The sequence below is a fragment of the Pleurodeles waltl genome, chromosome 6 (assembly GCF_031143425.1).
Source record: "Pleurodeles waltl isolate 20211129_DDA chromosome 6, aPleWal1.hap1.20221129, whole genome shotgun sequence".
Taxonomy (NCBI): Eukaryota; Metazoa; Chordata; class Amphibia; order Caudata; family Salamandridae; genus Pleurodeles; species Pleurodeles waltl.
This window is the reverse complement of record NC_090445.1, coordinates 1,526,726,339-1,526,751,127: the sequence shown is the minus strand read 5'-3', so window position 1 is coordinate 1,526,751,127 and position 24,789 is coordinate 1,526,726,339. Positions and strand designations below refer to the sequence as shown.

The following is a 24,789-nucleotide window of genomic DNA, read 5'->3' as shown; positions in this document are numbered from 1 at the left end:
ACTTCAGGTCATTTGGAATGATAATCAACCAGAATGATGGCATATTGCTGGTTGTAGGATGGGCCCCTAAAGGGACCCATTATGTCCAACCCCAATTTTTGCCAATGAAATCTAGTCACTGAGTACTTTACATCAGAGGTGTTTCAATCTGTCAACTCTTATCTGTTGCTGAACATAACTAACACTCTCCGTCCATACCAGGCCACCAATAATTACTTTTCAACAATTCTTTTAATGTGGACATACCCATAGGTCCAGTATGACATGCTTTCTGCCGCTGCTCCCATATATTAACTTATGGCACATATGTATGATTGCAGAATACAAACTCCTCATTGACACTCAATTACGAAGAAACTTGAGAAAATTAATGAAGCGAGCTTTCAATCCTCTTATACTTCGGCCATCATTCAGATAGAAACGTTTTAACAAGTTTCAGTTCAATGTGCTTATCGTTTTCTGAAACCATGACTTTCAAATTACATCAGCACGTTGCACATGAACCACACAGGCTACTACGTCAAAATCATAAAGGTTAAACAAATCCTTTTCTTTTTCCAAACACTGAAATCTTGTTAAAAAGTCAGCTGCTTTATTTTTGTGACCAGGAACGTAAAACTCTTCACAACTACACTTGGAGTTTTGAGCTCAGCCTGGCAATGCAGACTATAGCATTTTGACCACCTCTCTGAGGCAAGACAGGAACAAGTGGCTTGTGTCAGTTCATAAGGTAAATCTGTCTCCCCACCTAAAATGTCTAAACTCGTTTGTTGCCCATGCACATGCCAGGTGCTTACGTTTGATGAATGAATAACTGCGTTCTGTTTCATTCAAGGTTTTAGATACATATGACATACCATTTTCTTTAAAATAGTGCCAAGAAAATATGAACTAGCATCCACAAACATGCTGCACCTTTCACCTCTGGAAAAAGGCTGCAAGGCAGGAGCAATGGGAATGTACATTTTAATACATTTAAATGACTTTTGTTATTCTTGAACTCAAACAAAATCACAATTTTTGCACAGCAACTTCCTCAAGGGTTCCATTACAGAGTCAAAGGGGCATATTTATACTCCGTTTGCGCCGAAATTGCGTCGTTTTTTTTGACGCAATTTCGACGCAAAACTAACTCCATATTTATACTTTGGCGTTAGACGCGTCTAGCGCCAAAGTCCATGGAGTTAGCGTCATTTTTTAGCGTGGACACCTACTTTGCGTTAATTATATGCAAGGTAGGCGTTCCCGTCTAAAAAATCGACTCCGAGGCATGTGCGTCGGATTTATACTCCCGGGCAAAAATCACGCCCGGGAGTGGGCGGCTCAAAAAAAATGACGTACGGCCGCTTTTGCGCCGTTTTTTAGCGCCTGCAAAAGGCAGGCGTTAAGGGACCTGGGGGCTCTGAAGGAGCCCAGAGTTGCCCTCCCATGCCCCCAGGGACACCCCCTGTCACCCTTGCCCACCCCAGGAGGACACCCAAGGCTGGAGGGACCCATCCCAGAGACATTAAGGTAAGTTCAGGTAAGTGTTTTTTTTTTTTTTGTTGTGGCATAGGGGGGCCTGATTTGTGCCCCCCTACATGCCACTATGCCCAATGACCATGCCCAGGGGACAGAAGTCCCCTGGGCATGGCCATTGGGCAAGGGGGCATGAATCCTGTCTTTGCTAAGACAGGAGTCATTTCTATGGGGGTTGGGAGTGAAAAAAAATTGCACAAATCAGGTTGAGGCGAAAAAATTGCCTCAACCTGACTTGCCCCATTTCTTGACGCCCAAGCCCCATATCCCCCTACGCCGGCGCTGCCTGGTGTACATCGTTTTTTTTAACGCACACCAGGCAGCGCCGGCGGCTAACGCCGGCTAACGTCGTTCAATAAATACGGCGCCCGCATGGCGCTTCAGAATGGCGTTAGCCGGCGCAAATTTTTTTGACGCAAAACTGCGTTAGCGCAGTTTGGCGTCAAAAAGTATAAATATGGGCCAAAGTATTTAACAAATCTTCTTTAGCACTCACAAAGGCCTATAAACGTCATACGTTTTTCCTTGTCGTCAGGTGCCTTCTTTATGGCTTCACCAAATGTTCCTTGGTTGCTACTCCACCAGCAGATATTGTGTGACTCAGGTAGCCAATTTGAGAATCAGATAATTTGCATTTATCTTCATAAAGAACCAGACAACTGGCAGATAATGTCCCTCATAATTCTGTTATAATCTTATAATGCTTATCCTTGCCCTTGGAAAACACCAAAATGGCTTCTTGGAAATATCTAACATGTTCATCCATATGACTGAACATCTGGAACAATAACCTCTGGAATACTGACAAGACTGATGACAGCCCAAATGGCATCCTTTTGAATTGGAAAATGCTTAACGGTGTGATAAATGCTTTTAAAGGTCTTGAAGCTTTAGGCAATTCCACTTGATTGTACACACTCTGAAGATCAGGAGTAGAGAAGGTAGCGGCACCATCCAACAAAGACAACAAATTGTTGATTTTGGGCAACAGATGTCTCTCAATTATGATATTGCTGTTGATGGTTTTCAGGTCAACATAAAGCCTAAGATTGGCATCATTTATGTCACCTTCACAATAGGCGAAATCCATACTGAGGTTTCTGTCTCCTCAATAATTTTGGCCCACTGAAGTTGATCAAGACGTTCTTGCGATTCTTTCTTGACACAGAATGGAACACCCTTTAATGGTACTCCCCATAAGTTGGTCTTGTATCATTTCATTAGCTATATTGCCAAAACTGGAGGCACTGGATAAGCTTCTTAAAGCACTAGGAAATTCATCAAAGTTTTCACATTCTGTCTTCTGGTGTAAAAACGGTACCTCTCTAAGGTTGTTCCAATAGTGGGCTTGAATCTTGACTCTAATCTCATCACTGCTTCTTAAAACTCATATTAATCCACTCCTTCAGAGGCTTCTACCTCAGGAAGTGAACTAAATAGCTCTTGACCTTCTGAGCCAACTGAATGTAATAGGATGCAGCTTTTCATTTCCACTGGCATTCTGTTGCCTTCTTTTGTCACTAAGTATCTTTTCCAGGGAACAGGCAGTCCACTTTTTATTTTGAAGATTTTTTATCCTATTGCATGTTCGTGCAATCATATAAATGGAGTAGTATCCCAAAAGGAAATGCATGTTTGTCACTATTTGCAATAAAATGGCACAACATTGACTCCAAAAGTGTATCCAATAGATTATGGTGGAATATTTATGAACCCCAGCGATATTGATTACAGAAATTGGCTATGCAACCATAAAACATACCTGAGGCAATATTAACTCATCAAAATGTCCGTTTTCCAGCTTGGATGCATGCACAGCATAGTTTTAAACTGAAAAACAAAATGGTGGCTGAAGTGGTCCAAAATGAAGATTGAACCACTGTTATTGACTTTTGTGAAGAGATGATGAAAACCTCCTTCCAAGATCCCATGAAGGGGGGCATACCTTGCTCGAATTCATTGGCCACCTGACAGCACTCCGTCTTCTTGCTTACAAGTAGGTAGGCTGTGGCCACGTGGATGATTGTGTCCCTTATGATTTTCTTAGGATCACAGGACGAATGCCGTCCACTTCATAAAGAGCACTGGACAGTGACAGGGTAGTGGACCAATTGACCAATTAAGACAGCTGTGCATGTCTATTTAATTCCTCCTCGCCAACATCAGTGTCACAGTGGAAGAAAGCCACTGATAAGCTTCTAACGTGAAAAGCAGAAGTGCACTTTATTTTAGGTCACCACTTCATATCTAATGCACCTTACGGGGTTTCCTAGCAGTTTCTCACCACCACGTTCTAATTGCAGGCAGAGCAAATCAAGAAAGAAGGACAGAAAAGGAAAGGGAATGGAAATCAAGCAACGTGGGCTAAACCACAACAGGTACTTTATTGATGAATGAAAACAAAATCTGTTTTTTAAATTTTATTTCGGCCCCTAGACTTTTAAGAAAGGTATACTGATATCTGCAGCAGGTTCATTCTGTCACTGAGCTATCTTAAATCTTCTTGTTACCATTTCCACATGAAGCCCAATCATAAGAATTAGTGAAATTCAGTATGAGAGTGCTATTGTCTAGCATATGACTTACTTACCCAACATAGGTCAGCCTGCATGGGCCTGCTGAGGACACATGTTAAGTATTGCGTTAGTGGGTATGGGCATAACTGTGGAAGGAGTGGGAGAGCCAAGCACCCTGTAATGCTTGTGATAGGCCTCCTTTTCATGTGGCATACACAGGTCAGAGGAGTATGAGTTCTTACCTGTAACTGAAGCAATCCGTGAACATAGACTGTGAATATTTTGCTGTTGCTTTCCAGGCCTGCGATAACTTCGAGCGATCTGAAAGAGATCACAAAGAAGGCAAGACTTGTTACAAGAGTACCCTGAAAGAGCAGCTGGAAAGCTCCTTAATCGACAATGAACTGTGCAACAGAATGGGAACCACTGTTACATATAAAAACAATGGAGGGTGTACAGAAATTCTATAAACACATTAGTCTTTATCCACTGGCAATATCTCTGTGGCCTCCAAATAAAACGCCGAATACCTGTTTTGCCAGAAAATGCCTTTCGGTGCCTGAGTATAGAAATACATTAATCAACGAGTGATCGAGGTTTTCGTCCTTGTCTTTTTCAACAATTGTTATTAGCATATTAAACATGCAGGAATGCTGTGGGGCTGACACGCTTCAACCTCATTTGCATTGCCCTCTTGGCGATCAGGAGGGCTAAGTCTATAAATATTATGGTGCACCTTTTGGTTTTGGGTCTGGGAAAAAAATTATGTTAGTGCTCAGTATTGCATCGCGTTTCTTTTGTTGTTTACTGCAGTACGTGGGGAATACCGGTTATACCGTTACCACACTTGTATCGGCATGCATTTGTGAATATATGCCCATTAGCTCACTGTCGGGGGAAATCATTCACCTAGTTTCTTAGAAGCTGTGAACTACTACAACATTACTGCATATCCGTGATAGGGCAAAAAGTGCTATAATATAAACACTGCACATTTGGTTGTCATTCTTCGAGCTTCACTGACATTCAGGCTCGGGTGCAGTAGACGGATGATAGCCTCTGATTCCTGGTTTTTAGGTCTGTCTTTCAAATGGCCACCTTCTAAAGGTCACACACACACACTCTAACCAACAAGAATGGGGATTAGGTATTGTGAGAATCTGATGTTTTTTTCACATGGTTCCCCCATTGTTCTTTAGGATTTGCTTTTATATTGAACTCCGGCCACTAAATACTGGGTTCAGCCACTTAAACAAACCAACAGTAGTGAATTCCATTTGTCATTCCTGACATTAATAAGAACACAGTAATATGGTACAGGAAATGCACAGTTAGCCTAAAGGTCAGATTTAACATGTGCGTTGCAGCTTAGATTTAAATCGCCAACTTGAATGGCTGCAAAAGCATGACTTCAGGCCCGCCATTGCTGTCCAAGATGGCCGAAGTAATCCATGTCAAAAGTAACTGTTTTGACATGTGGAAAAGCATACTTACAATTGCGGCCAAAGCACCCTAAGTAGAGCCTTGGAGCAACCCATAAGGCCGATTCCCAATGAATGAAAGTGGTTCGTGCCAAGTAATGAGATTAGCTTGTACCTGCAGTAACAATATTGCAAATGCTATTTCACTACATATATGTGGTAGCTATTCCATAGTGTAAAAGCCTGTTTGTGAATAAAAGTAAATTTTTTCGCACTCTGTTGTAATATTTAGAAATATTAAATTCAGTGGCGAATATACTACAAGGATGAGTTTATAAAAATGTGACCATTTCTCCCTAAACCTTGAAGAAGTGGGTAAACCAGCGGTGCCTGCCTCTCCCTCTTCCAGTAACTGGAATTGATTAGGTGTGACATAGCTTGTCTTAGCTTAGCTTTACTGGCCAGTATGTCTCTGGAAGGAAGGAAGGGAGAGGTCCATTACCAGACATTTATCTAGAAAAGGAAGAAGAGTGACCAGAAACAGCAGAGAGGCACCACGAAGAGGTGGCAGGTTCTATCTGAAATAAAGTTTTTTTACTGAACTGGGCTCTTGTGTGAAACTTTCCTTAGATGATGGCCTTCTTTTAGCCATGTTATGTCCCTACTGGGGAGTCCTGAGCCCACAATCAGCTTCAGTGGGGTTCTGGATGAAAGGGAAGGATCTCAATTTTATAGGCCTGTTCTTGGGTAGGCCTAAAGAGTTCTACCCAATGATTCTGGGACATTGCCATATTTCTTGCCAGCTATTCGTTCCCAATTTGGGAGGGCCAAGGGTGGGCTCCAGGTGCTTATTTCAAACAAACTCCCTACAGTAGTCAAAAAGGCATTCTTGGAGACACCAAACTTTCAATTGTTATGGCTGAAGCATAAGAGTATGTTCGATGTGGTATTAATCAATTACTATAATAATGTCTTTGATTCTATCCCTGCAGAGTTGTTCTTGCTTTAGACCACAACCTACATACATTTTTAGGTTCTATCCATTCAAATTTTATTATTTTGTGGGTTGGCTTTTTTAATATTTAATCATGTACCCTACCAATATCCCGAACCTGTGGGCTAACCAGTCACGAGGGGGTACAGTATGACCATTTTTGTCATAATGATTATGGAGCGGCGCTCGATATGAGTTTGTCTAAATACAATTTGATGTTAATGGAATGTAAACACAGCGCTAATAGTGAGGTAATACCATCATTTAGAGGTATTAATTCTTCATCTGTAATCGATCATATCATAGCGTCATCATTTGCCAATAAGGTATGTGATACCCGCTATATTGCCCAGTTATTATTGAGAGATCATGATCCGATCATCCTTCCAATAGTATTTTGGGGCCCCAAGGATGTGTTCCAAATTACTGCGAGCCAGGTAGAGGCACATAGAACAAATGGGGTGAGATTGAAATGGGATAGTGTAGATCCAGCTGACCTTTTACTGAATATTGTACGAGGGTGTTTGCCCGAAATTAATTACTGCCTACAAGAGGAAATTGAACCCTTGCAGTTGCTTTGTAGTTTTAATAAAGTTATTGTATATACTAAGGGCCTTTTGACATAGTACCCCCAATTTAGGCAGACAAAGAAGAATAAGGGGCGGTTTGACCATGCATGCACCAAAGCTAGGAAAGATCCTAAACTACCCCTTCTATATCACCCAGAGACCCAGTGGCAATTAGGCCACTGCGTGTAAAATACAGAGAAGCCTTGGAGCAAAGAAAGAAAGAGCTGAGGAAAGAGGCAGGGACAAACCTAGCGTTGGGGACAGATACAAATAATACTACATTTTTCTGGTAAATAGTAAATGCCCCATTTTTTACCAAATGGGCGTCTCCTGAACTTGTTTCTGGTGTATCCTGTGTAGCATGGGTGGACCACTTTTCAGAGGTCTTTAAGAAAAGGAGCGGGACAACAGAGATAACAAGGCAACTAAAGTTGGGGTTTCCCAACCATCTACATATAACCATGGATGAGTTTTTATCAGCCATCTCAGTCAGGGCCGGGGGAAAGGCCCCAGGCCCAGATGGGGTGCGAGTGGATGTTTTTAAATATAAAAGTGACTTTTGGGTACCTATTCTGACAAGGCTGTTTAATATAACCATGACTGGGGATATCCCGATGTCCTGGACAACGTCCATTATCATACCTATATACAAAAAAGGTGATAAAGCTGACCCCAAAAACCATCGCCCAATATCAATGTTGGATTCATCCATGAAAATTTTTAGTAGGATAATTTTTGTAAAAATTTATGACACAGCATTGGATAATAATATTCTTTCACCCGTCCAGTTTGGATTTAGGACAGGACTGGGCACTATTGAACAATGTGTTAACCTAGACCTGATCATAGGGAAGTATACAAAGCCCAAAAAAGGGTCTCTTTACCTTTGCTTTGCAGATCTTAGTAGTGCTTTCGATCTAGTAATGCATGCCCTTCTCTGGACCACATTATTGGATATAGGTGCCCCAACGTACATTATTGATTTAATTGCCCACCTTTATGCAGATTTAACATGCAAAGTTTGCTTTGGCCAACTGGGAGAATGCACCACCCCTTTTAAGATTGGGCGAGGTAGTTGCCAAGGTTGTGTACTCACCCTGTTAATGTTTTCTTTATATATTAATGGGGTGGATATGTTTTTGAAGGAAATTCAGGCTGACCCCCCCTATGTGGCAGGGCGGCCCGTACCCACACTACTTTATGCTGATGATGTTGTCCTGATTCCTAGGACCCCAGTGGGGCTTCAAAAACTAATGAATGGTTTAGAACAGTTAATGACCTCAAAGGGTATGGTGATTAATAAATCTAAAACTTTTATATGATCTGTGGCCAAAGGGCAAAGAAATGCAGGAGTTTTTATATCCATAATACGGAGATTACTACTGTTAATTCTTTTAGTTATCTGGGTATAATGTTCTCGAGTAATGGGCAATGGGAACAACATATCCACTCGGGAAAGGACAAGTTAAGAAGGAATTCTTGCACAATCTTTAGATTTGCTAGCAATTTAGGGAGTCACCCCATACACACTATGGTAAACATTTATAGGGCTAGAGCATTATCAATGGTAGTGTATGGAGCTGGTGTAAGGGGGTACACAAATGCACACCTTTACAATTAAAGGAAAACCGTTTTTTAAAACGCTTGCTATGTTTACCTACTTTAGCATCTAATTGGATTGTACACCAATAGGTGGGTCTCCAATTTTTGGAGGATGTGCTGCAGGTGAGCCCCTTGCTTTCATGGCGTAGTATTTGGTCCAAGGAGGAAACCATTTACACAAAGCAAATCATTTTAGATTGTTTAAAACTGGATAATACTGCGAATTCCATGGCTCGCTTTTATTGACTCTTCTTTCAAAACTGTATTCAACATAACTATGAAATCAGACCCAGAAGAAGTGTTGATAATATCAAAGAAATATATAAAGGACACTCTTCTGCAATACAGGGTTGGCGGCAGGAAAACAAATGAATCTATAAAATCCACTGTTAGTACATATCTGTCCCTTTCATTGGAGGCAAGTAGAGTAGGATACCAACTTGGTGTTACTAATATGCAGCATTGATTCGTTCTGACAAGATTAAGACTGGGAATAGCACATCATTTAGTAGCATTTCCTAGAATGAGGTCTTGTCCTCATGAGATATCCAGTTGCCCCTGTGACGGGATAACTAAACAAAGCACTTTGCACTTTATATTATTTTGCAAGTTTAAAGAACATCTTGAAATTTTCTACCTTAAACCTCTTTTTAGGGAATACACTATAAGAACTCACATGGTGGCACTGGAATTTTTGCTATCACTTAACAATATACATGTCTGTCATAGGGTGGCTTTATATATTTTAAATGCCATACAAGTCAGGAAAAGTCTTATTTTTAACTCTGAATCTGGATAAATGTAATAAACTAGCTTATTATTATTCCTTTTACGATATTTGTTACTTTGAATTTGGGGAGGGGCTGTGTTAATTTTATATTATTTATTTATGTTTTTATTTATTGTGGTCAGTTAGAATCTGTACTATGAATTAGGATATGATTATGTTGGATATGTATTTATATTTATGTACTTTTATGGCTATTTACATTGGCCCAAGAAAATTGATAAACGAAACAACACTGCCATTTGAAAGAACTACAGAAACAAGTTTTTCTGTGATTGTTTTGCAGCAAACCAAGAAGATGTGCTGTAAAGAGGACTGTGATGATCATGAAAAGTCTCAGGGGCTTGGGTTGACACTTCCTATTAATCGTTAGCTACAGATCACCTTAAAAAAGCTTTCCCATCCTCAGGCTCCCAAGAAACATAATAGACTAGGAGAAGATCATGTCGGCTCTGCCTCCCAAAGGAGAGGAATGAGGCCTGGCCTGCTTTTCCTTTGTTCTCAAGAAGTGGACGTGCTTCTCAAGAGACCAGCGGGCCTTCTGTGATTAAAGGGACATATTCAATAAGAAGTGTATCTTTACCCAAGACTCAGTAGACCAGTGGGACCTGGCACCTTAAGTAGAGACCGGACTAAAGAGAGTCCTTGAGCCTCTTGCTGCTTTTATTGCCTTGATGTTCGGGAAGCTATCTCTTTCAATCTGGGAACTTCAGTTGTAGCCAGATGGAATATAATCAGCAACCTGACAAGTTTGGGAGCAACAAAGTGAACCAGCCTGTGTGAGACTGAACTGTTGCAGTAGTAAGCCCGGGACACCACAGTGACTTTAACAGCCCCACTGTTCCTTGGCGAGTATTTTTGTTTTTAAAAGTGTCATATCTTCTGATTCTCTTATCCAATTATGTGTTAATTCTTCTTTTTACTACATTGCTTTGGGACTTTTACCAGTTGGTTTACAACTTTAATGTTGTGCTTTAAATACTTAATCCCCATTTCTGTAAGGAAAGGCTGTATTTTCTGTGCCATTGCTACAGAGTAAATCCAGGTTTTCTCATTGAATCTGTATTTTACCTCACACAGCACTAGACTTCTACTTTGGTGGCAATGGTGCCCCAATAGTCATGCTACCATTTTACATGCATTATCGTTGATCAAATCAGTCTCCTTAGAAAGAAGATTACTAATACACAGTGGTACAAAACAAAATTCTCTTATTCTCCTTCTGACATCGACTTGTTAGATTGATTTTCTCCTCCAGGCTGTGTTACACCAAAGGGATTTAACTCAGCCTTACACAAAGGCATATTCAGAGACTTCCATTCATCAGCATTAAAGCTGTTCTTTTAATTGCTGGCCTGGGTAAAAGAGATCCATTCAAACTAGCTTTCATTGGTCACCACTTAAAGGGAAATATCCAACATACATCACACACTCCAAGGAGACAGACAATAGGCTAGATGGACTGGCTCACTCAACTCAAGGGAGACCACTTCATGTTTATTTTTGTAATAAATTCAATGTTGATAAACGTTATCCACGGTTATTGCTGGCTTAACCTTTTGCAAACATTAGAAAGTGTGACTGCAAAAGGTTTTACAAACAGTACCGATGTACATGTTACAGCTACCTGGGAATGTTTAGGGGCCAATGAAAAAAACTGCTAGATAATGTTGCTTTATGTAGTGAGAGAACATATGGAAATAGCTTATCAATGGCACTAACTCATACAGGGGCAAATGAAGGATATAGATATTGGCATAAGGATTACTCCGTCACAATGGTGATGGATACCCCATCCACCAATATCTGTATCCCATTATATCCTATGGGATTTAGATATTGGCGGACAGGATATCTGTCACTGTTGTGACAGAGTAACCCATCTGCCAATAGCTAAATCAGGGCCAACGTTTTCCTACTACGGGAAGATACAGAAAGATATAGAAATTGTCTTACCAGTCGTGCTTAACAAAGTAGAAAAGCAATGCAGAATCTGGTTTGACAGTGATATACTACATAGATAGGGAAAATGTGGCAAGTAGCTCAATATTGTTGAAATGTTAAAAGTGGATTTACCTACTGGAGTCTAAATGTAAACTAGCTTAACAACTGTGCATTACCTAATCAAGTGATGTCCATTTTAGAATGGCAGTGGTGCTGTACGTACTTGGGAAATTTAAACAGGCAATTAGCAGCAGAATAATGAGCCCCGTCCCAAACCCCACAGAATGTGAAAGGGCCCTTCATCCTCCAGGATATCACAGGTATGCCTTCTACTGAATGAAATCCCCTAACAAGTTAGAGGGGCCTGGAAGGCCTGTGGCCCCTCTATGCCGCAGGGGCTTGCGTTTCACCCCTGCTGGTAATGTGGGCTGGGTATGGCAATTTGTGCTTTACATGGTGAGCAGTTCGGGCCACTGGAATCTGAATCATAATGGGTAACTGTATGAGATATGGACTAGTAAGATTAACTACTTGAGTGTAATTTAACCTACACAAGTCCTGGTTTTATACATACTCCCATTACACAATAAGCAGTCTTTCTCATTTTGAGCATTAGTGACCATCCAACAGGTTAGCACATTTAGCAGTAATCTGGCGTGCGTGAACAGCAGCACTTCAGGCTAGCTAGCATATGTCGCATCATATTATTATCTGCACTCTGTAATATTTGAGCAACATGTTGCTGGGCTATAAACTGACACATGAGCATCAATAAACAATACGTCCTTACGCAGTATTTTAAACAAGTGGGGTTTTTTGTCATACATTTCGATCAGCATATTTGGCAGTGGTACTCACTGTAATATATAGACACTAATTCTCATGTGGCACACATATCTGCCTGCTGTACATTCACCTTAGGTACATTTTTAAAAAGACAATTTCTTGGTGGGAGGGTCATAACTGGTCTGGGAAGGTTCTACTTTGCTAGTTCAATGGATGCAATGTGTGTCCATAAGATGATTCTTTCCAAAGCTGTTTGGTTCTAAATTCGAACCTGGTTAACACTTTGCAGCCAAGTCTTCTCTTTGCTACAAGGAGAACCAGCACTTGGGCCAGAACCCGTAGCCCTAAAGACAATTTCTAGGTTCCAGATTTTAGTTATGGTAATTGGCCTAGAATATGATTATGCAATTAACAATGTCATCCAGCCTGAAATGTTAAACACCAAAAATATAAGCCTACAGCAAAACGAATAAAAAATAGTCACCTCGACAAGAATGTGGTTGAAATTATACCAGTAAGACATCATCACAAGTTCAATCAGACTTGACTTGCCAATGGTAACCAAGGAACAGAGTGCACAGCTGAGGTTGTACCAATGGCACAATGTGCTATACAAAGTTCAATATCAAAACATGAGGCTTGGCCAAGTCCATAAAATCCTGAGGACTCTGGTTGACAAGGCCCGCTGTGTACAAGTAGAGGGAAGGGTGCAGAAAGGCTGCAGGTCTTGAGCCACCTGCTAGGAGGAATCAAAAGAGTACAGGCACTTGAGCCTGTTGTGATAAATCCATTTGTAAAGCACACCCTTCACCAATTACCTCTTGGCACTTTAAGAAAAGTAGGTTCCTCAATTACAAAAGCCACCATCTTACAGTGAGCAGATCTTAAAAAAACAAAAAAGGGACATTTCACACAAAATAGAAGAAGGACTACAGTTTTACATCAGCCGACGGGCAGAGAATGACAGCCCTTCTTAACAGAGAAACACCGATAATGGTTACTAAAGAAATAGAATGCAATTTGTAACCCCAGTATCTTATCTGCTAATTAAATTGCTTTCTGATAAGAGGTGCTAACAAGACCTGCTTTAGAACACATTTGCCTCCCACTGTTTTCAGGCGACCCTCGCTGAAAACAGGGAGCCAGAACAGCTGGTGGAAAACTGGGACTGTCCCAGCAAATCCAAGACTCCTGGTCACCATGCACTATCCCTCTCACGCACACAACCAGCAAAACTGAAAGAGGAAAAGAGCAGAAAGAGAAGCATGGAAAGAACAACAATGAACCAGTGCTTAATTTGAGCTGGTGCTTGAGAGTGGAGCCCACCACCACTCATTTTGATGGGGACTAGCACTCATTTTCTCTCATTAGACTTTCACCCATAGTAAGAGAGGAAAACACAAAAGAGGGAAAGAAGGGGGAAGAGAAAGATAAAAAAAACAGCAGCAAAAGGAGAAAGCAGGGATGTAAAAGAACCTAAAAGTAAGTTAGAGGGGTCTCGAGTATCTCGTGGTGGATGAAGGAGGCATTAGGTGGAAACAAGGCTAAACAGCCATGGTATTCTGAACAGAACTTTGGGCCCCGCACTTATTGTTTTACAAATTGAGCAGGGCAATGAGCAAAAGTTAGAATTAAGTATAATGCGAGTCAGCCAACTGAAGTGAGAAGGGATAAAATTGTTTCTGTTTATGGGAGTGACCCTATGGACTGGTGGAACAGAATGTTAGGTAATTAGCGAGGAAGGAACATTCAACATTATAGGTTCGAGAGGGAGTAAAATATCCTGTGTACACACGCCTGGGGAGAAAGGGCAACAGCCCAGACCGCAATTAGCGCTGTCAAGTGAAGACAGAAAGACAGACACCAATGCCTCAGAAGAGCGGAGAGTTCTCAAGCGAAGAGGTTTCACTTGTTAAGAAAACAAAAGTGTCCTAGATTGGGAGCCGCAGATAAGGCAGACGGTCTGGCTCGGTGTCTCCCCTGACAGAGGCGCCCTGGAGCGCCGTGTTTACCGGCGGGTGTGCTCTGTCTCCTTCCAGCCGGTGCCAGGAGTGCAAGTGGAATCTAAAAATACTCTGCCTTTTAAATAAATCCGTCTGGGGCCTCGGGGAGCTGCTCCGAACGTTGAGACGTACAGAGGGAAGAAAGCAGAGTTTACCTACCCATCTATGTTACTGTGAAATCGAGAAGTCTTCCAAGAGGACTGCTGGGCTGGGAAAGTACGTCACATCTCAGGCTACTGCACGACTCTGTCTCGAGCCAAAGAAGGAAGACAGCACCCCCCACTCTCCTCCGATTCATATTTTCACTTTTTGCTTCTGAGCGTGGTGTTCATTTATCTCAGACACCGGCTTTCCCCTGAAAGTTTCAACCTGGACATAGTGGCCCTAGGCAATGGATATAGCTCATTGCATTACTGCACAGCTACAAAATCGTTGTGAACTCGAAATACTGTCAGATCATTGTTATGGATTCCTTTGCAAGGCCTAAGTCACTTTGTCATCCTTCCAATGTCAAATATGGGGCACTCTCTAATCTGCTCGAAAGTGATTTTTTCGGAATTATATGTTCTAACGTTTCCGATCAAACCAAAATGGTGCCAAAATAACGTGTTGGCATTTAGCAACCATTTCAATCGCGTTGAAAACTTTCCGTTAATATTTCTGAGTGATTTTTTTCTAACAATACTTTCCATTTAACCTCACAGTCTGGTTAATAACAGAGGTGGGAGCAAAATACAGCATTGTAAGGGATTTGAGTTAATGGGGCCCATGACCAGGTTGCTCCCCAGTCATGGCTCATGTACGCTGGCAGCCTGTCACTCGTGTTCACTTTGAGGTCATCAAGTTGCCCATGGAGCAGCCTGGGCTATAAACCTTATTGAGAGGCAAAGGACTCATGTGATCCATCTCAGGCCTATTGCCTAAGATTAGTGGTCCCTTTGACAATCAGAGTCACCAAGAGGATGTGAGTGAAATGTAATTATAAAAGTTCAAGTACTCACATTTACAGAGAACCTTCAGGGCCAGGTTTAGCACTGGTGGTGCCCAGTGAACCAAGCTTGTTTTTGCCCCTAATCCACAATGAACTTCTTATCCATGGATTCCCTCACTACCATTCACCAAAGTACCCCTCACTCTCCATTACCCCTCTCTCACATGCATTACATTTGTTTTATAGAGCTACTCTTACCAGCGTAGAATGTCAGAGCACTTTACAAGACACAAAACATATAGAGACAATTAATCATGCCTCTGTAAACCACTCTATAGGAACTGCTTTATTAAACAATGAGGATTACAAGGTGTAGGAATACTGTCATCCATAGTAGTAGGCAGTATATTTTAGGAGCGTTTTGTCTGGAGAAACAAAAATTCAGGGTTTAAAATGTACCACAGTGGTTGAGGTTGGCGTTACTAATAAGAATGTATTGCTACCCAAAGCAAACCTTTTTAGCAACATTTGAGTAATTAAAGACTGCTGAACTATGCAATGCAGTTTGCATTCACCTATTTGATGCCCGTTCATAGGGCACTGTACTAAGTTAGGATTGTAACTTGTGAACTTCAAGTAACAAAAGAATCTCCATGACAAAATAAGTAACCCAATGAGCTAGCCACATAAAATGCAGTTCTGTGATCTGCACCATACATATTTGCAACAGGCATATTAACTTTCACGCTAAATGATGAGTCAAAACTGCCACTAGATAAAAACTTGTCACTATCAAACAGGGGCATTAATAGATAGAGTTATCTTGACATTTTTATTGTTGCCTGAAACCTGCTGGGCACAGAAGGAACTTCACAGAAGCAGCTTTCAAACCTACAAGTTATTTAAAAAAAACATGCCTCCTAAGCTGAGCATCAGATGCGGATGCACTGGTCGTACTGCAATAAAGCCGGTCCTGGGTACCTGTGTGCTATTGAGGAGTGATGGCACTTTCCCATTTAAAGTTTCACACCCTGCTAAGAAGTCCTTGTACTCTCCCTTTGTAATGAAAGCAATAGAGCTATTCACTACTTGACACCACTCGGACATTTAAAGCACGGCCAAGTACTGAACAGAGCGGTCTGGAGGTCTACTGTTATTTGTGGTCAGTAAGGGGGGCGAGCCACTGAAATCTCAAGCTAGGTCTCTGGCTCAGCTCAAGGTCCTCTTGGAACTTTGAACACAAAACGATCCCAGTCGAGGCTTCTATTTGCTACGGACACTCCAAATTCATGCACCAAGAATGAAATACAAAGCAGCAATATTTGATGTGAAAAGAACCATGAAAGGATACCTTTTTAGTGGCTGAATAGCAGATTGGAACCAGAAAATCTGCAATCAATTCTGAATTCCTCTCTTAACCACATTGCAAGATCCTATGTGAATATTTTGTTTTCGCAAGACCTTGACGAGAGTACCTTCAAATACATGAGTTCAAGAAGTGTGTTGTACAAAAACCTTGTGTTTTTTTTAAACAAACTGTAAGGCTGTTCCAAAAACAAAATCCATGCTACATATAGAAAGCGCATGACTACTGACCTGCTTTTACATCACAAATGGTATTGTGTTCAGTTTGCATAGCGAGAATGTTTCTAAGTTCATGTTTATAAACTATCACTTTTAATAAGTACATCTTAATGCTATGATAGAATCTGATATACTAAGGTGCACTGCTTACGTGTGTTAAAGCAATACACTTTTTGGAAGTCTGGAATATTTTTTACATGGTGTTTGTTAAATGATTTACATGTTGTTTTAAAGGCTCAGCTTATGCATGGGCTGTTAGGAGCCAAGCCAGATTCTTGGCTCAGCTCTCCCTGTTAATTTGACGGCTTTCCCAACACTAGTGGTCAGAGGTGAATCTTGTGGTGAAGTAAACCATCTCAAGTTTGAGGTAGCCACAAAGACTGTTACTGCACTTTTCACAAGGAGGGCCACACTGGGGGCTAATCGTGAGATAGGCCATCAGAAGAGGTGATCTCTCTAAAGCAGCCATGGTGGATACAACTACTGCAAAGTCTAAAAGAACTTTTAATATTAAAGAAACACAGAATTTCTATGAAAAAATAGTACCATCAGCCAATAATAGAAGAGTTTAGCCACTTTAGAATGCACAGAAGACAGAGATGCCAGCTGTATTTCCCCTCAGCTGCTGTACTTCGAGTTTGATGTGGATGGGAAACGTGGTTTCATAAGGATAATTTTCTAAACTTTTCCAGGAATACGTTTTTTTGCCTCGCACATAGTACGAGTCCAATAAGACACGATGCCTGCCGCCTTCAAGTGTCGGTTGTGTCAGGCATACACAGGGAAGAAGTGAAGAATGTCCTTTCTTGTGGATCCTGGAATTGATGACTGGGAAAAACGAGAGTGGAAATATTTTACTTTACAGATAATTAATCCAGCCTGTCTTCTGCTTTTTGGAACTGCTCAGCCTTGTGCTTTTCACCTCAGCACGGCAAGGTGTTCTCATCTCATCTCTTAACGACATCCAATCTATGAGTTCACTATCACACCTGTAGATCATGCAAAGTTATTAGAGAATCCACAGAGGTACTCTACAGAAAAGGTGATCTGCTTCTATGACCATTACACACACCATGTCTTCTTCTCAACCACAACACCTTATAAGTAAAGGTTTGACAATGATCCAATGGGAACAGTCCAGTCTGAACTGCCAAGCTTGGTCCTCCCTGAACTGCAACACAAGCAACCCAGGACCGGTTTAGTCCTTGTTATGGGTTCATGAGCCAGGTATAGCTTGACTCCAGTGACACCTTGTGCACAGGACCCATGTCTTAGTATACCTGTACCACTTAGGGTGACATACTTAAGTGCCCTAAGTTACAATGGATATTCCCAGATATTGGTTCCTGCTCACTGTACAACTGGAATCAAGCTACACCTGCCTGATGAGCCTTTGTGAAGACAAAACCGGTCCTAGGTTGCTTGTATTCCAATTCAGCGTGGACCTGGCTTGGCAGTTCAGGCTGGCTGTTCCCATGAGGAGCAAGATCAAGACTGATTTGCGTATGGATAGGTCCAAACTGGGTGGGTCCAAACTAAGGTGACATAGGGAGCAAAAACTGATGGACTGGAATGTGGCCTCAAGCAATAGCCAGTGGCTCAGAGCATTTCAAGCATTCCATCCATTACCTTTTTGTTCCAAAAACCAAGGCACTCGTGGAATTATATATACTCAAAAGTCCGTATTTAAGTATGATAGAGTTTGTTTCTTCAATTATTCAGTTTCACTGTAAGTCACGTAGTTCAAAGTCAGTGCTTTGCATCCATGTTTGGTTTATTCTTGAAAAGTTTTTTTCATAAATGGTAAAAAAAACCAAAAAAAAAATTTCAAGCATTTCAAGAATAAACCAAACATGGACTACGTGACTTAAAGTGAAACTGAATAATTGAAGAAACAAACTCTATCATACTTAAACACAGACTTTTGAGTATATATCATTCCACGAGTGCCTTGGTTTTTGGAATTGTGTTTTGTTTTTCTTTTGAGAAAAATGTTGGAGGAGTTGGGAGGACCCTCCTTCCAGGAGCACTGTGTCTAATATTCCTGTTCTCTAAAAAGAATTTGGTGACTATCTGTGAGCGCCCATTCCTGTAACCCATTCCCCCCTTTCTCTTTTGTGTTCACTATTACCTTGTTGTTGTCGAGGCTTTACTCAAATAGACACACCTCTTACAATATGCATCGACTCGTTATTTGCCAAGCCCTCCTTGGTACAACTATGTCCAGCCTCTCCTCTCCCCAGCCACATTCCTCCCTCCCCACTAACATTTGTCTTTTAAATTCTGAAAGAAGGGAGTAGCCGGAAAAAGTAAGCTACCCTGCACTTTGAGCTGAGCAAGCAGGCTGAGGCAAGCAAACCCAGCAGTGATTTGGGGCATTTTCCCTTTGAGGGGATTCTGAATGTCTGAAAATTCCTTCCTTTTTTCTCTGTCTTTCTTTGAGTCTTTTGTCCGTTGCCTCTTCTCTCCATCTGTCTTTCTAATTTCCTTCTTTCTTTCTCCTTTCCATCCCTTCTGTACTTTTTCCCATCACCCTTCTTTGGCCTTTTACACCCATCCATACATCCATCCCTTTTTTCAATGGTTAGTCTTCATTCTTTCTTCTTTCACCAACCCTTCTTTTCACCATCCGCCCATACATCATTCCTTCTTCTATTCATTTGTGCATCCTTCCCTACATCCTCTACCAAGTTAATTCTTATTTTCATTCATCACTCTATTTACTTTTATCTGCATTCATTTACTCCTCTATAAATCCACCTCTCTATCCATCCTTTTCCCCATACAGTCTTTTGTCTATTCATCCTTCCACCGACCCTCCTCTCTAGCCATCCATCACTGCATCTATCCACCCACCCATTCTCTCTCCGTCCTTCTCTACCTTACTCCTTCTCTCCATCCTCTTCCCTGTTCCTCCCTCCACCTATCCCTTCCTCTCTTCATCTAAAAGAGCTTCTGATAAGTCAAAACTGCCATAAACACCCATGTAAATATTTCATGGTACACAGAACTACCTCCCCTCTGGCACGCAGCTCCCTACTCAAGGTGCCAAAGTGAGGGGTTCATAATGCTCCTGTCCAAGAGCATTTCATGTATGAAAGGCTTTCTTTATACCTACACTCACAGGATAACAGATTGCCAAACTTAGCTTTCATGCTGTTCACTCTACCAAGACAGCCATCTTTCCTGTCCCAAATTTGTACCCTCAGCACATCACAACCATCAATCAGGAATACTTATCCTCTTGGAGAAATCAGTTGCCTTTGATACAGTCCACGTCTCCATCTTACTTACCATTTTAACTTCATTCGGTGTTGCAACACCACCTACTACATCCCTATATATTTGTAATGACTTGTTATCTCTCTCAAGGGTCTTGGCTCAGGCCTCATCCATCCTCCTCCAGTTGGCTCTCTGAAAGTTCATTTGTTGGCCTCATACTCTTCCCCTATTAGACAGAAGCCAGGGTGAGATTGTTATCTAACGACAGCACAAAGTCATTATCCAACTACTGCATGAATCCAGCAGCCAAGGGCCTGCACTTTAGTGGATATGCTCCTTCCTTACAGACCACACCCAGTTGGTCGGCCTGGCCACCTTAACCTCGGATGCTGTCAACGTCATCTCTGGAGTTCAACCAGGATCATCATTCAGCCTCACCTGTTCAACATCTACATGACCCACCTTGCCATGGATTCAACATCATACTTTACGCTGACAACACCCAGCTCATACTCTGCCTTGGCAAGAAGATTCTATACAACTGGACTCATTCCTCTACCTGCATGACTGAAGACACCACATGAATGATGGTCAACTGCCTCAAGGTCAACACCAACGATAGAAGTGCATTAAAAAAAGTATGGGAACTGCAATGCTGCAAGTAATGGGCGCAAGGTCAGTGAACACGGAGTGGGGTCAAAGGTGTGGCTAAAAAGATAAAATATTCTGTACATGTTTTTGGTCTTTCACTTTCCGGTAGCTACATATAAAATAACATGCAGCTTCAATGGAAAATAGATATAAGTTAAGTTATTCAGTGGGAAATGCACTATAGTATAGTATGAAACCTCTGTTAATGCACTGCAAAGGTCTGTGTGTGTAACCAGTGAGACACAGAACAGAATCTTGGTAGTTGCAATGGAGAATAATTACTTATGTAGTTTTAGTGCTACGAGGTCCCAGCCTGTGACAGAAGGCACTGTGAATATGCAAGTCATTATTTTAAATGTGCACACAGTATAAGATATGCTGCTACAAAATACACATAAAGGTTTAAGATAAAACAGGTGCTTCCAAAATATAGATAAGAGTAATACCCAGATTGTACTTATGCAATTTTCATATAACTGTCTTTTAAAAGCACACACTTCACATCTCAGCTGGTAACTCCCTTGCACTACCACTCAACAAGAATAACTCTGTGTAAATCAGGAATCTTCAATACCGGCTTCCAAGCACCCTTTACATTTGCAGGTTAACCATTTGTGCACATTTACATTTCTTTCAGGCAAGCAGACACCCTGGCAAGAAGGTTAGTTTCTTATTTAGCTCTGTGCCCGCCTTCAGTTTCACAGAACAGGAGACTTCCTGCCCGACACTTCAGCTCAAGCACTCAAACTAAAGGAATTGACTGTCTCAGAACACTTGTCTTTTCACAGAAAGTAGGGGAATAGTTTTGTATAAATTAAAAAAGTATGGGCATGTCGTGCCCCTCTGATCCTGCTCACTTCGACATGTGGTCAACACAAACCAGACGATAGTCACTGTAGGACTCCCCCTGATAGTCACTCGAGGATTCCACCTGGTGGCCCGCAGAGCTCGAACCCACACACCTCCCCGCAACCCATACAAAGAACTTTGGATTGCTAATTGACAACCAACTCACTATGGCCAGCCAAGTGAACCAGTCTCTGTCTTCTGCTTCCACACAGTCAGGATGCTCAAGAAAATTGTCAAATGTCTCCCACTGTCGCAGGACTGTCAGAGAAGCTCTTATCACCAGCAAGCTGGACTACAACAACACACTGCACACCAGAATTGGTGCTCAACTGACCGGAGGACTCCAGACCATAGAAGACTCAGCAGCCAGGCTCATCTTCAACCTCCCACCATGCACTCACATTACCCTACACCTCAAAGAACTCCACTGTTTCCCAATCCATAAACGGACAGTTTTCATACTCCTCACGCCCTCATACAAAGCTTTAGGCAACATTGGTCACACATACCTCAACAACTGCATAAATGTCCACAACCTACCAGACACCTCAGTTCAGGCAGACTCCTACTCTCACACACACACCCTACATATGCAGAACCAGATCAGATGGTCGTGCCTTGTGCTACCTCCTCCTAAAGCCTGGAACAACCTGCCTCTGCACATCAGAGCCACCGCCTCAGTTTTTGATTCCACAAGAAACTGAAGACCTGGCTCCTCACCTAGCACTGGTAATGGCTTGGCTCACATAGCTCTTGCTTCAGACATTGAATGCCCTTCCTGGCAAGTTGTGCGCTATGCAAATACACATTATATAACAGAACATTACATAACATACAGATTATATCCTTCTTTGGCCTTCCCCATCACATCCAAGACAATGAGAGCCAAACATCATCTTCTTTATCTCTTCCACACCTCAGCCTCAGCCTCACACAAATGTGTTGCTATGCTCAGGCAGCGGATGCCTCCACAATTTCTCAAGCTAATATAACACATATATATGTAAAGCTTAGTCCTTGGGACTGCATAAGAGAGTATTTATTGTTACCCAACTCAATGGTTGTCATTAAACCTACTGGAATTCAAATTTGTGACCTCAAGCTGAAACACAGCTCCAGGGAGTGAAACCCTCAGTCCACCAAGCCACCAGGCTAATCGCCTTCACTCCTGATGACATGGAGTCTGTGGTCACCCTGGCTGAAGGCATGCATTCTTTCTGTGTTCTTTTTTTTTAGTTCTGAACAGCCATCACTGAGAAGTAATTTATGGCTTCTCCTGTTGGGCATCATCAAGTTTTGTAAGAAGTACATGCTGGGAAGCCCACCGACTACCCCAGCTTAGACGCTATTAAGGCTACTGTACCAAGGCCCAAAATATATTAGGAGCATTTCAATGCAGATAACACAAGTACTATGTCCTGGCCATGGCAACACATTGCATAGTGTACTTTGTACTTCTTCGTTAGGTACAAAGAGTAATGGAAATGTTGCTACATGTTGATAATGTGCCCCTACAACACAGCTTTTTTAATTCAATGCAAATCATTGGGTTATGGTGTGTAGGCTAAATAATTCAGTTGTACTGAACCAAGAGCACAACTCCCACAGTGCACAGGTATATCTAATGATTTACTAAATGAAAGTACAGGACTTGAAAGAGGTTGCTAATATTTTAAAATGGCAGTCATTTCATCTTCTCAGAAAACTGAGAAGCTGCCACAAGAAGTTTTGCTTTTCCTGTGAAACTATAGGCCCAAGCCACTAGCATGAAAGGACCTGTTGTCTGAAAGGCCAGACTTAACAAACCTGTGGCAAATTACTTGGAAAAAAAGGATGTTGGATCGGACATGTGCAGCTTAATTTTCACAATGACCTCTGTAACACCAACAGTAGCCACTGAGCTTAGCCAGTGGTCAAAGTGGGCGGGATCGGAGAGGCACGACGTGCCCCTACTTTTCTGATTTATTAAAAACCCTTCCACTACATTTTGTAACCGTGAGGGTTAATGCAGATAGTTTAAATGCGCTTCAGCTGAAGCGTCATGTAGTGAGTCGCCTGTGCTGTGAAACGAAGCCTGGCAGACAGCTAAACAAGCTTTTCTGCCAGGGTGCCTGCATCCCTGAACGAAATGCAAATATGCGCATTGAGTTAATCTGCAAATGTAAAGGACGCTTGGGTGCTGGTGCCGGCTTTAATTGATCTTATCACTCAAAGATTTGGATGACAAAGTATTTTTTTGGAGTGGTAGTGTAAAGGGTTAACAACTGAGCTGTGAAGTGCATGCTTTTAATTGAAACTGCATTCATACAGAAGCATCCACAGCAAATTTCCAGAGGAGGTGTGGGGGCAGGGCTGGCACGGAGGGGGGGAAATAAGGATTGGTGTGAGTGGCTCAGACTGCCCTCAGACACAGCCCTGGGGTCTGTGCAGTTTCTCCAGCCCAGCTGTTAAACACAGCCAGACTGGAGAAACTAAAGTGCGCATGTGTGTTTGGCCAGCCTGAGACGTCCGGCCAAACATACAAGCACACTTAGGTGCACTTCATTCCTGCTCCCCCTCTCCCACCTCCCGGCACTATAAAACGATAGTGAACAGCCAGGCGGGTGACACTACTTCACCATAAAGAAGGAGCCGTCCCTGCATTTATGTAGTGCTTACTACCTATGAAGAGGTGTTGAAGGGACAGTTATGTACAAAAAAACTGCATTCCATACAGTCTAGGTATTACTAAAATCTATATTTTGGAAGCAGCATTTTATCTTAAACCTTTATGTGAATATTGTAGCAGTCTATATTATACTGTGTATAATGCGCGTTTAAATAATGAGTTATATATTCACACAGCCTCTGACCTTGCAGTACTAAAAATACACCATGCACTATTCTCCACTGCACCAACCAAGATTTAATTCTGTTGCTCTCCAGTTACACACAGACCTCTGCAGTGCATTAACAAGTATAGGTGTCATTATGTACTACAGTGCATTTCCGACTGAGTAACAATTTTCCTAAATGTAGTTTTCATTTAAGCTGTGTGATAATATATGTAGTCACATGACGGTGAAAGACAGAATATTTTGTTTTTTAGACACAAATTTGATCCCGCCACATTGCAGGCAGCATCCCAGTTTACATACTTTTTTAATGCACTTCGACCACTGAGCTTACTAGCATCAGCAGTCTCAATTTGTAAAACTCGCCAAGAGTTTGAAGCGATAGGTCTATTAGTTGAGTTTTGCTATACTCTACGCCCAGTACTCAAAGTCGGTCATGTAAGGCCCTACAGTACACGTACCGGTTCTATCAGACGGTGTCCGATTAACAGGCCTATCAAAAATCTCGTCTACTCTCGCTCTCCATAGGGCTGAAACGAAGCTTCTGTTTTCCGCCAGAAACCCAAACTGCATGCAAA

General features: G+C 41.8%; 1 protein-coding gene across 1 annotated transcript in view; it reads right to left on the bottom strand.

The window, feature by feature from the left end:
• The window catches only part of C1QTNF12 (C1q and TNF related 12), a 147,744-nt gene that overhangs the window by 3,433 nt on the left and 119,522 nt on the right, over positions 1 to 24,789 (bottom strand). The window contains exon 7 of the mRNA XM_069241091.1: positions 4,277 to 4,355. Within this exon, the coding sequence (XP_069097192.1) occupies positions 4,277 to 4,355 (79 nt within the window). The remainder of the gene's footprint in view (positions 1 to 4,276; positions 4,356 to 24,789) is intronic.